The 13700-nt window shown below is 44.2% G+C and overlaps 1 protein-coding gene across 1 annotated transcript in view; it reads left to right on the top strand.

Moving 5' to 3' along the window:
• Positions 1 to 389: 389 nt before the first annotated feature.
• RNGTT (RNA guanylyltransferase and 5'-phosphatase) overlaps positions 390 to 13700 on the top strand; it is a 641023-nt gene continuing 627712 nt past the window's right edge. The window contains exons 1-3 of the mRNA XM_082249686.1: positions 390 to 721; positions 7943 to 8052; positions 12918 to 13021. Coding sequence (XP_082105812.1) covers positions 658 to 721; positions 7943 to 8052; positions 12918 to 13021 — 278 coding nt within the window. The 5' untranslated portion in view covers positions 390 to 657. The remainder of the gene's footprint in view (positions 722 to 7942; positions 8053 to 12917; positions 13022 to 13700) is intronic.

Genomic DNA, 13700 nt, shown 5'->3' with positions numbered 1-13700 from the left:
ATAGTGCAAAAAATAAAAACAGCACAGGTGATCACATACCACTAAAAGAAAGCTCTATTTATGGGGAAAAAAGGACATCAAATTTATTTGGGTACAGCGTCAGTTAAAGCAACGCAATGCCGTATCGCAAAAAATGGCCTGGTCATGAATGGGGGGGGGGGGGTTAATTTTCCCGGAGGGCAAGTGGTTAAACTTCAGGGGCAGTAGATGACAGGTTCCTAGGCTCTGTCAGCTTTCAAGCCACATCTGAATAAAAAATGTAGAAGGGATCCAAGACACTAGTAGCAGTAGCAGCCTGTGGTTCCTCTGGTCGCCAGCAGATGTCGCTTTAGCTATAAGTGGATCACCACCAAATGCCGGAAGTTTCCCCTTGCCGGAAGCCTCTTCCCCTGGGGAAGTGGGCACCGCAGTGCATGCTGGGGTCTGTGCTCCACTTTGAATGGGGGAGTGAGTATAGCGGGCGCCTGGTGGGATAGTGGGGGTTCTCGCACAGAGGACTGACGTCACGTTTTGGGATCGCAGTCTTGTGAGTGGCTGTAGGAGAGCCACGTGATAGTCGAGTCAACAGGAACAACAATAATAAGTGTGTCGTGCTGAGTCGTAGTGTGTTAGTACGGACATCATCCTCAGTACTAGGTGCCCCGTGTAAAGCACAGCATGGCTCACAACAAGATCCCACCCCGGTGGCTGAACTGCCCTCGCAGGGGACAGCCAGTGGCAGGTAATTGGGTGCTGACCATGTTCGTGTAGTCACAAAGCTGGAACAATGAGTCTTATGTCACAGCTTATTGGAATCACGTGAAAACAGGGATCCTTATCCTGGGCTGTCAGCTTTGTCCATTAAGCTTTATCAATGTCCACTATTGTGTATCTATATTATTATATATCCTGATTAAGGATCAGCTCTGGTATATTCCCATACTAATCCAACCCCACCTGAGCCATCCTACCAGCAAGCTGTCACTGTACTGGGCCAATCATAAATGTTGGAAGCATCCCCCCACCTCCCGGCTGCACATATAAAAGATTCGTGTGTACGTGTTGGTGGCGGGGGATGCCTTGATCGTTTAGGATTGGCCCGGTACTGCAACAGCTTACTGGTAGGATGCCTCAGGATGGTTTGGATTTGGATCTGAACATACTCATCCCTAGTCCTGATGGCTTCCTGGTGTTGAGTAAGGATGAGCTTGGGTTTGGTCCAAACTTAGGTTTACACCGAACCTGGAAGGTAGCTGTCACTCTCTGATGAGTAAGGAACATACCTGAACTCATCCCTAGTCCTGATGGCTTCCTGGTGTTGAGTAAGGATGAGCTTGGGTTTGGTCCAAACTTAGGTTTACACCGAACCTGGAAGGTAGCTGTCACTCTCTGATGAGTAAGGAACATACCTGAACTCATCCCTTGTCCTGATGGCTTCCTGGTGTTGAGTAAGGATGAGCTTGGGTTTGGTCCAAACTTAGGTTTACACCGAACCTGGAAGGTAGCTGTCACTCTCTGATGAGTAAGGAACATACCTGAACTCATCCCTAGTCCTGATGGCTTCCTGGTGTTGAGTAAGGATGAGCTTGGGTTTGGTCCAAACTTAGGTTTACACCGAACCTGGAAGGTAGCTGTCCCTCTCTGATGAGTAAGGAACATACCTGAACTCATCCCTAGTCCTGATGGCTTCCTGGTGTTGAGTAAGGATGAGCTTGGGTTTGGTCCAAACTTAGGTTTACACCGAACCTGGAAGGTAGCTGTCACTCTCTGATGAGTAAGGAACATACCTGAACTCATCCCTAGTCCTGATGGCTTCCTGGTGTTGAGTAAAGCCCCGTACACACGTACCGATCGTCGGCGAACGATCGGCCGTCTTTTGTCCAGGGCTGTCGGTGTCTGTTGAAAAGTGCAAAAGACTGCACAAGAATTTTGTCAGCCGACTGCAGAAGTGATGTCATGTAATAGTTAACTTTCCCTGTGTTTTTCCTTTTCTGAGCATGCCCAGTCTTGCAAATCTGCGGTCTGTTGGCCGAAATCTGTACTGACTGGCGAACAATCGGCCGCTCTGGTGTCGGCATACGAAAATTTTAATGCTTGCATGACAGATTCTTTTCGGCCGAATGTGCGCTGTCGGCTGTCGGAGGCATCATACTAACAAGCCTACAATCGGCAGATCGGTCGTCGGCCGAAGCTTTTCGGCCGACGATCGGTACGTGTGTACGGGGCTTAAGGATGAGCTTGGGTTTGGTCCAAACTTAGGTTTACACCGAACCTGGAAGGTAGCTGTCACTCTCTGATGAGTAAGGGACATACCTGAGCTCATCCCTAGTCCTGATGTTGAGTAAGGATGAGCTTGGGTTTGGTCCAAACTTAGGTTTACACCGAACCTGAAAGGTAGCTGTCACTCTCTGATGAGTAAGGAACATACCTGAACTCATCCCTTGTCCTGATGGCTTCCTGGTGTTGAGTAAGGATGAGCTTGAATTTGGTCCAAACTTAGGTTTACACCGAACCTGGAAGGTAGCTGTCACTCTCTGATGAGTAAGGAACATAACGGAGCTCATCCCTAGTCCTGATGGCTTCCTGGTGTTGAGTAAGGATGAGCTTTGGTTTGGTCCAAACTTAGGTTTACACCAAACCTGGAAGGTAGCTGTCACTCTCTGATGAGTAAGGAACATAACGGAGCTCATCCCTAGTCCTGATGGCTTCCTGGTGTTGAGTAAGGATGAGCTTGGGTTTGGTCCAAACTTAGGTTTACACCGAACCTGGAAGGTAGCTGTCACTCTCTGATGAGTAAGGAACATACCTGAACTCATCCCTAGTCCTGATGGCTTCCTGGTGTTGAGTAAGGATGAGCTTGGGTTTGGTCCAAACTTAGGTTTACACCGAACCTGGAAGGTAGCTGTCACTCTCTGATGAGTAAGGAACATACCTGAACTCATCCCTTGTCCTGATGGCTTCCTGGTGTTGAGTAAGGATGAGCTTGGGTTTGGTCCAAACTTAGGTTTACACCGAACCTGGAAGGTAGCTGTCACTCTCTGATGAGTAAGGAACATACCTGAACTCATCCCTAGTCCTGATGGCTTCCTGGTGTTGAGTAAAGCCCCGTACACACGTACCGATCGTCGGCGAACGATCGGCCGTCTTTTGTCCAGGGCTGTCGGTGTCTGTTGAAAAGTGCAAAAGACTGCACAAGAATTTTGTCAGCCGACTGCAGAAGTGATGTCATGTAATAGTTAACTTTCCCTGTGTTTTTCCTTTTCTGAGCATGCCCAGTCTTGCAAATCTGCGGTCTGTTGGCCGAAATCTGTACTGACTGGCGAACAATCGGCCGCTCTGGTGTCGGCATACAAAAATTTTAATGCTTGCATGACAGATTCTTTTCGGCCGAATGTGCGCTGTCGGCTGTCGGAGGCATCATACTAACAAGCCTACAATCGGCAGATCGGTCGTCGGCCGAAGCTTTTCGGCCGACGATCGGTACGTGTGTACGGGGCTTAAGGATGAGCTTGGGTTTGGTCCAAACTTAGGTTTACACCGAACCTGGAAGGTAGCTGTCACTCTCTGATGAGTAAGGAACATAACGGAGCTCATCCCTAGTCCTGATGGCTTCCTGGTGTTGAGTAAGGATGAGCTTTGGTTTGGTCCAAACTTAGGTTTACACCAAACCTGGAAGGTAGCTGTCACTCTCTGATGAGTAAGGAACATAACGGAGCTCATCCCTAGTCCTGATGGCTTCCTGGTGTTGAGTAAGGATGAGCTTGGGTTTGGTCCAAACTTAGGTTTACACCGAATCTGGAAGGTAGCTGTCACTCTCTGAGTAAGGAACATACCTGAACTCATCCCTAGTCCTGATGGCTTCCTAGTGTTGAGTAAGGATGAGCTTGAATTTGGTCCAAACTTAGGTTTACACCGAACTTGGAAGGTAGCTGTCACTCTCTGATGAATAAGGAACATAACGGAGCTCATCCCTAGTCCTGATGGCTTCCTGGTGTTGAGTAAGGATGAGCTTTGGTTTGGTCCAAACTTAGGTTTACACCAAACCTGGAAGGTAGCTGTCACTCTCTGATGAGTAAGGAACATAACGGAGCTCATCCCTAGTCCTGATGGCTTCCTGGTGTTGAGTAAGGATGAGCTTGGGTTTGGTCCAAACTTAGGTTTACACCGAATCTGGAAGGTAGCTGTCACTCTCTGAGTAAGGAACATACCTGAACTCATCCCTAGTCCTGATGGCTTCCTAGTGTTGAGTAAGGATGAGCTTGAATTTGGTCCAAACTTAGGTTTACACCGAACTTGGAAGGTAGCTGTCACTCTCTGATGAATAAGGAACATAACGGAGCTCATCCCTAGTCCTGATGGCTTCCTGGTGTTGAGTAAGGATGAGCTTTGGTTTGGTCCAAACTTAGGTTTACACCAAACCTGGAAGGTAGCTGTCACTCTCTGATGAGTAAGGAACATAACGGAGCTCATCCCTAGTCCTGATGGCTTCCTGGTGTTGAGTAAGGATGAGCTTGGGTTTGGTCCAAACTTAGGTTTACACCGAATCTGGAAGGTAGCTGTCACTCTCTGATGAGTAAGGAACATACCTGAACTCATCCCTAGTCCTGATGGCTTCTTGGTGTTGAGTAAGGATGAGCTTGGGTTTGGTCAAAACTTAGGTTTACACCGAACCTGGAAGGTAGCTGTCACTCTCTGATGAGTAAGGAACATACCGGAGCTCATCCCTAGTCCTGATGGCTTCCTGGTGTTGAGTAAGGATGAGCTTGGGTTTGGTCCAAACTTAGGTTTACACAGAACCTGGAAGGTAGCTGTCACTCTCTGATGAGTAAGGAACATACCGGAGCTCATCCCTAGTCCTGATGGCTTCCTGGTGTTGAGTAAGGATGAGCTTGGGTTTGGTCCAAACTTAGGTTTACACCGAACCTGGCAGGTAGCTATCACTCCCACCTAGTCAACTGCAGCTGGGTCATTCCCTGTCCCGCAGCTGCATGTATGCAGGGGCTGGGAATTCCCATCGCACGTGCAACTTCCCAACAGGTAATGCTCCGGCTGCAGTTAATTTGGTAGGAGTGACCTTTTCCTCCCAGGTTTGGTGTGAACCAAGCTCATCCCTAGTGCTGAGCTGCTATTAGAGGATCTTTACAGTACTGGATGTGACACAGCCAGGACGACGCTGGATATGTTTTAAGGTTGGCTTCTATTAGGTAATGGGATATTACAACACATTACATAAAGATAGTGCCACCGTGGAAGCCTTCATACTGGGCATGCTCTTTAAAAGGAACTTGTCATGAAAAAGATATGAGGTCTGGCATTGCATGAATACTTTTGGAAAGTGTTGGTTGCCTGGTCGTCAAGGTGAGCCTGCCTTCAATACTTTCCAAGTCACTGACTCAGAACAGCTATGTGGATTAGAATTTCTTACTCTTGTTGCCAGCATGTTGCATGTCATGGACTTGTTGGAGTTGATTTACTATGACTGGAAAGTGCAAAATCAGGTGCAGCTCTGCAAACCCATCAGCTTGCAGGTTCTTTTTTCAAAGCCTAATTGAACAAGCTGAAGGTAGAAGTTAATTGGCTGCCATGCACAGCTGCACTAGATTTTGCGCACTCTGGGATTTTAGTAAATCATTCCCCAAGTATTGGGCTTCATTCACACTGGTAGCAAACACGAGAATCAGTGATTCTTATAGTAGAGAAACTATGCACATCCATAGAGTGTGTACACAAACAGCTATGGCCATATTTCTACAAATTAATGGCCAGCGCAGCTGCAGTTTGCATGTAACCACTCATCTGAGCAGTTATGTGTGATTAGGGACTCTGACCTCCCTGGACAGTTTATGGTTAATTTGCTAAAACTGGACAGTGCAAAAATCTGGTGCAGTGATGCATGGTAGCCAATCGACTTCTAACTTCAGCTTGTTCAATTAAGCTTTGACAAAAAACCTGGAAGCTGATTGGTTTCTATGCAGATCTGCACCAGATTTTGCACTCTCCAGTTTTAGTAAATCAGCCCCTTTGTGTCCACAGAGTTTTTGGCTGCATGCAAACTGATCGCAGCCAATTGTCCATTTTTGTAAGTGGCTATACACAGAGTGCTTCTGCATCTGAACACAGCTGTCTATTTGCCTGTCTGAACACCTTGACGCCAGTTTCCTTAAGTGGGAGCGAACACTGCAAAGTGGAGGTAGCTTCCTGATAACTTGATTGGCGGTCACAGCAGTCACATGTTCAAGAACACATCCCGCTGTCTCCAGATTGTAAACAGCCCAGGAGCTGGTGGCTGGGTCTTAAGGCCCACCCTGCCACTGCATATAGGCATTACATTGGCAGGAGGTGATTAAAGTCCAAGACAGCCAGGCAGCTGGCATTTTTAGGAGGAAGTCATTAATGGCATTAGTGGTGCACTTAGATTTTTGTAAGTAGCTCCAGTACTGGGATATTGCCAGGAGTGTGTTGTGCCTTGTTTTCTGCTCATGTAGTCTTCGAGGAAAATGAAACTAAAATGTTTTAGTATCTGTTGCAATGTAGTGAAGACCTTCAAGACTGTTAAAGTAGATGGAAACATTCTATTCATAGAAGTTTTAAAATGTTTGTCATTTCACAACGCTTTACATCTTCATCTTTCATTAAAATACTACCTGCTGATCATGTTATGAAGGTCTGTTCTCATGCACTTCTGTTATCTGGTGAAAATACTCTTCCAAATTGTGGCCATGTGTTGTCATTCTGTGACATGGGCTACTGATGGAGATTACAAGGGCTGGTAAACAAATGTTACTCAGGCATGGACACCATCAGGAAATCAGTGCTAATGTATGCCCATTAACCTACTACTTCCTAATATCAAAATCCCTTTACTGAGACTGCATTGTGTGCACAACATGTTGCTGTGTTATGTGACTGCATCTCCTTGCTGTGTGTGTATTCTGTAAATAGCAGCTCCTGTGTCAACTACAGCCCACCTGTTGGCTTGTGCCCTTTACTGTCACCCTCTAGGGACTGGGTGCCTAGACAACATGTTTTTACATCTAATACCACCCTGCTGTATATCGCTCTAACTTACTCTAAATTAATGTATTGCCCACTGCAAACAAAAAAAGTTTAAGTGAGCTGTAACATGCCTACGTGCTATTCAATGTTGGAATGTTTTTGCTAACTAGTACTTCTTATACTTGTCTATACCAGTGTTTCTCAACCTTTTTTCAGTCGAGGCACACCCCAGAAATTATGGACAGTCTCAAGGCACCCTTTAAAAAATGATGGACAGTCTTGAGGCACCCCATCCTAAAAGTTTTACATAATGCAGCAACATACACACATGTAGGACGCCCAACGTTAGAGGTACAAGCTGGTACTGATTAGTATTCCAATGTTTCTCTTTTTCCTCAGTTTTTCTCCATCACTTAGCTAATATGACCCCAAAACTTATGGAGAACAGCAGGGGAGGGTCAAACAAGCATGCTACGCAGGCGACTGATATCCTCCTCATCAACTGATGATGTCATTGGTCGTTAGCAGGTCGGCAGCTAGAGGGTCAGGCTTCATCCACCCGCTGCCCTGTATACAATTTTTGGGAAATTTTGGGGGTATTTTGCTGAGGCACTCTTGAAGAGACCTCAAGGCACACCAGGGTGCCTGGGCACCCTGGTTGAAAAAGGCTGGTCTATACTGTATATTCTAGCTGTTGCAAGTAATGCTTCCATCTTTTGCTTTTATCAGGTCATGTATGGCCAAAATTCCAAAGGTGCCAAGTTAAGTTTTCTGGTGTAAAACAGGGCAGGTTTTGTTGTACAAATTGGGGTTGGTTTACTAAAGCCAGCCCTACGTAGATTGTAATTTGACCAGCTAAGCAGAGACCAGACTAATTTCAATCCATGTATGGGCAGGCTTCTTGTACAGAAGTTTATCCACTATTATTCTATACTAATGTGTCTACTTTGTTTTTATTCTGTTTCAGGAAAATTTTTACCTTTGAAAACTATGTTGGGACCCAAGTATGATGATCAGGTGCCTGAGGAGAATCGATTTCACCCAAGTATGCTGTCCAACTACTTGAAAAGCCTCAAGGTTTGAAAGTTTTATTTATTAATCCTGTAATCTGTTTTTTATTATGAAATTGCAAAATTCTTAGAGCCAAGTCAGATGGGGAATTGTGAATTGTTGAAAGTCTCCTTCTATTGTCATTAGTGGAAGTCGATCCATTGTGAGACGTGACTCCATAGGATAGTATAAATAAACATTTAGTGACTCTCCCACTGTAAACTTTTCCCCAGGGACAGAAGATTCCTTAGTGACAGGTGGTGTGCCTCAAACATTTCTCCATGGTCTTCTCCACTGCCTGTTAGCTGCTGAGGTCATCTAGTCAAATGAATGGCAAATCTTGGGCACCATTTTTCTGAAAGTTCATGGTCACTCAAGCAACCCTAAGAGTTTGTGTAGTGTAGGCAATTCTGCTCCGTTGCAACCTTCACAGCAGCATCAGTAAAATGGTTAAAGAAAATTTGTCATGAGAGAAATGCGGGCTGCCATTGCTGATCTTTCTACAGATTTGCATTTTAATAGTTGTATAGTCTGTTGATGTAATGTGTTTCAGTGTGATATATAAATAAGTGAGCGCATAGGGGACATTTGTGTTTCTCTGCTGTATTAGGTAGGGATGCACCGAAATGAAATTCTTGGCCGAAGCCGAATAATAATAAAATGTTTGGCCGAAGGCCGAATACCGAACGCGGTGTTTCACATTTTTTCCATTTATTTTGCCAATTTTTTGTCCTCTCTCTTGTCCTCTCGTGTCTCTCTCTCTCTCTCTCTCTCTCTCTCTTGTCCTCTCACTCTCTCTCTCTCTTGTCCTCTCATGTCTCTCTCTCTCTCTTGTCCTCTCATGTCTCTCTCTCTCTCTCTCTCTCTCTCTCTCTTGTCCTCTCATGTCTCTCTCTCTCCCTAAATGTTACTGTAGGGAATGGGATTCAGTGCACACTGCAGCCTTGTACCATAGGGTTAATGTTAGTGACACTGTAGGGATTGGGAAGGATGCAGGCAGCCATGTAAATTTTAATTGCAGATACAGGGCACTGGGCAGGTCAGGGTTAATGTGGTAACATCAATTACTCAGTGACAGTCAGTGTCAGTGTGGACTCGATCAGATTATACAGTGACAGACAGTCTCTCATAGTGGTGGTAGTAGGAGGCTGGAGGTGGACTAGTAGTAGCCTGGAAAGGAGCACAGCCGCATACATACATTACTCACTCGTGCACTGCAGCCCGCCCCACACATTCAGTGAGTCTTACTCTCCTCCCTAGTTTTTTCAATGGCACATTCAGGAAGCCAATCACGCCGTGAGTAGCGGCACAGCGGAACCAATCAGGTGTGCAGGCACGCGTGATTGGTTCGCTGTGCAGCTAATCACGGCGTGATTGGCTTCCTGAATGTGCCATTGAAAAAACTAGGGAGGAGAGTAAGACTCACTGAATGTGTGGGGCGGGCTGCAGTGCACGAGTGAGTAATGTAATGTATGCTCACCGCTGAAGTGTCCCGGCTTCACGGAAGTCTGTGAGTCCTCCTCCGAGTCCCTTCCCCCTGTAAATATCGTGACCTCGGCGATATGAATATCGCCTACGGCCACAGGACGATAGTCGATATCATATCGACTATCGTTCAGCCCTATTATTCGGCACAAAATTATTCGGCCTTTTGACTTATTCGGCCGAACACCGAAAGTTCTATTTTTTCTATTTTCGGCCGAATAATGTTCGGCCGCCGAACATTCGGTGCATCCCTAGTATTAGGCTTGAATATGTGAATGCTGTCAAAGTGGACAAGTGTTGAAAAAAAATTCCCACCTTCCCTATATAAGGAAGGGATTATAACCCCTGACAGATTTTTTTTTTTCACCATCTGTGCCCTATTGCATAGATTTCCCTTCACTTCCTGTCCTATAGACAAACAGGAAGTGAGAGGAAATCTCTGCAAATTAAGGGAATTCCTTGGGGACTCGAGGTCCCCAGAACTAGTGTCCCCATTGGAAGATTTCCCCACTATTACATTTCTAGTGACAACCCAAATTTTGGGATTTTCTTTTACTTTCTTAGTAAAAGTCATATTTTTATTGAATAAAGGCAAACTCAGAAAACAGTGAACAGTCACCAAGGCCAGTGGCTGAGAGTGGCTTGAAAATGACAACATCTATACCACAAATTCAAAGGCCTCTTACATGGTAAAACCAGTAACAATTAGATTATTTCAGAAATCATCATGTACAAAATACCATGCAGTAACTGAGATTGACCTATGTTCATTTATAAGGCTCCATTCACACCTGAGCGTATCTTTTTCTGGCGTTTTTTTCAGGTATTTGTAGGCAGGCATTGACATCGAACAAAACCGCTTGTAATCTGTGAAAAAAGAAGCTTGTGTACTTTTTTGAGCTTCAGGTGACAAAACGCTCATATATGAACAGAGGCCTTTGAAATGAATAGAATTTTTCTTGTTGGGCGTTTTGAGACTTTAGAGATGAGCGTTTTTTTACGAGCTGAAAAATGCTCAGGTGTGAACAGGGCCTAAAATAAAAGGTCAGAGAGCCTCTCAGTGGGCAAAAAAAAAACTGACCCCAAAAGTGTGGCTAGAGAGCACTTAACAGGCTCAACATACTGGCTTCTGGCAGCAAATAACCAGAAATAGGGAGGAAAAAAAAAACAAAAAGAAAGAAAAGTACGAGGGGGGCAGTAAGAGAAGGTAAGCCCCGGCCCAGGAAACCCAGGACCATCACTGGTAGGCTCAATAAAATTTCTTACAGGTCCAGGAAGCGGAAAGGAAGGCTCATTGCTGGAAACTGGTCCAACCAGGTTTGCCAAATCTTAAAAAATTTGTCCCTAGTGTCCGCGGGCATTGCTGTTAGCTTCTCGTTCATCAACGTACCATGTACCTGTCGCTTCACCTCCTCAAAAGTACTTTCAATGATAATGGTAAAAAGGACAGAGAGGGTAAATCTCCAATGTAGGTACAGGCAGCAATAATAACTGATTGGTGTCTTAATCCATCTCCACTCTGTCCAAAACTTAAAAACAAAAGAAAGTTTTGGATTTAGTTATGCTTGAAATGGCTTCATCATCAAGTTCCTGCAGAAGATTTGGTTTTGTGACCCAAAAAAGATGGTTGTTTCTGTTTTATAAGCATTGGATATTTGGTATGGTTGGGATGTTGGCTAATTTGGGTAGAATAACACAGGTAGTAATATCCTCACATACTAACTGGTCAGTGGTGCAGTCATAGGCAGTTGCTCTCCATTTATATGATTATCTTATAATGCATCGATATGGTATCTACTAGAATATATTGCTAATTCTGAGAAACATCCAACCCTAAACTATTGACAGATCAAGCGCTATTACTTCAGCTGAACTTGCCTAAAATGTATTTATACTAACAATACAATTTTCTTATTTTCTCATTTTCAATCTTGTAAATATACCATAGAAAGTGTTTTATTAAATCTTTTCAACAAGTGCAAAAAAAAAAAAAAAAGGCTGTTCATTCATTCAGAAATCTTGTGAGCTGATAACTTTCTGTGCTCTCTCTTTGGACTCTCATCAGTTAGCGTTGTCCCCTGATAGCTCTGTGGACTACAAAACACCTCCCCCATTATGAAGAAGAGAAGGAAGTGTTCTGTATTGCTAACACAATTTTCTAAGGTGACAGACAATGCTTTCACTCTAGGAAAAGTGTGTTAATTGCACGATTGTCAGGTTTAAAATGGCTTAAAAGTGTGAAAAAAGAAATCAAATGCAGCCGCCACATCTACAGACCAGTAATCTGCAATTTTATCAGTTTTTGTTCCTGGGTTTAGATATGCTTTAAAAAAACTGGTCTGTGATTGCGCAGGAGAACGCTGGTGAGGTCATCCTCTCTGCTTATTCCGCACTCTTTTCAGTGGGTTATCTGCTTGCTTTTGCATCATCTAGCTTCTGCTTCTCCTAATCTGTTGGTGTACAAGGTATTAAAGGAGGCTAATATCAAGACTAATTCGCATCCCTTATGAGACACTGTGCTAACCCCACATCTGTCTTTAAGTTATACATTATAGTACAGGCTCCAGGAATTGTTCATTCCCTGTGCTTGGCTTTCACTTCTAGCTTTTACCATCCCAAAGATTTCTGACCTACCCTTATGCCTCCACCTTTATTACATACTATAGTGTTAGACGATATGAAGGAGCCCACCATGCTCCCAGTCCCGTGGCTATGTCATTCGCATTTTTCTCCTAACAGCAGTAGAAACATTGGATAACTTTTTGTAACATGTAAAGATAACTTTAAGTCCAACTAAGAGCAACATTTAAAATAAATAATATGGGCCCTCGGCTATTGTACCAAACAAAAATTCAGCATAGATGGCTTTTTCACCAAAGGATGTCCTCGGTCTTTTGGGCTGAGTAATACTTGGCTGTCATTTAACCTGGATGACTGAGGACATACTATGAATCAAGGGAGTCATGGCCCTGTCTGCTGTGGGAGCATTCCCATGGCGACCTTCATTCATAGTGGATATAGATGTAGAGCCATCATCATCATGTTAGTGCCTCTCTATGTATCTCTAAGAACAGCCTGCTGCTGGAGCAGATTTGGAGAAGAAGAGGAACTGACATGTAACATTACTAGCTAGAAGACATCAGAGAAAGGTAAATATATTCAAGTGGAACTATACTTGCCTCCAATCCATCAATGCAGTCCCTCACTGGTCGCTGGCATGTTCAGCCAGTGTTCTTCAGAGTTTCGATCTTCAGCCACTTTGACTGGCCAGGATGATGTCACTCTCGCTCATGCGTGGGTGTTGGACTTTAAAAAGACAAAAAACTGCTTGAATATTTAATGTGACCTCCAAATGGGAGATTTGGCTTGTTTGCATACAGACCTAAATAATTTTTCATTTGTTTCAGGTAAAAATGGGGCTGTTAATTGATTTGACTAATACTACAAGATTCTATGACCGTGCTGAGATAGAAAAAGAAGGGATAACGTATATAAAACTTCAGTGCAAGGGGTAAGTACACATTAAAAACCTGCACTTGGTAATGTGTTTTGATAGAGCCATTTCATTGAAGTTTGTATGGCAACAAGAATACTTTGTAAAGCACTAGGTTGGTATACAAGTACACATTGGCTATTTTTGTTTTGACAGGTTGTAAAACATAGGGAATTTAAGTAAAAACAGTTTGATAACCTTCAAAAGAACATATGTTCCACATTAATAATTAAACTACCAAAATTAGTGTGTGTTCCAAATTTCCCCCAGCATTGCTCTTGTTTTTCTTGTTGGAGTCCGCCATTTGGTTGAAGCCAGTCACTGCCTTATTAGAAACTCTCCCCCTCTCCTTGGTCTCAAAAACTATATGTCACTTTCTGTATTTTAAAATGAGTGCATTTCCTGCCTTGATTGTATGTCTTGGCTCAGCTACAGAGGAAGGCTAAAATGAGCTTTTACAGTGCTCAGGATCATAGTGCTGCAGCTGCTATGTAGAAAGGGGAGAGATACCACACTATTCTTGTAAGTTTAGCTTTTGTGTCTTCCTGGCAGCAGAGTTTGTCCGGTCACTTCTCCTAGACTCTCATAGTCTGTGTTATAGCTGTTATTTACTCCCCCCATCCGCAGCAGTAAATCTTTAGGCTGTCAGCAGATCGCCCTTTAATGACTCACTGATTATCGAGGATACAGGACAACT

The sequence above is a fragment of the Pelophylax lessonae genome (genome assembly GCF_965119305.1).
Source record: "Pelophylax lessonae genome assembly, chromosome: 3".
Classification (NCBI taxonomy): domain Eukaryota; kingdom Metazoa; phylum Chordata; class Amphibia; order Anura; family Ranidae; genus Pelophylax; species Pelophylax lessonae.
Note: the sequence above shows the minus strand (reverse complement) of the source record. Positions and strands in the feature narration are given on the sequence as shown.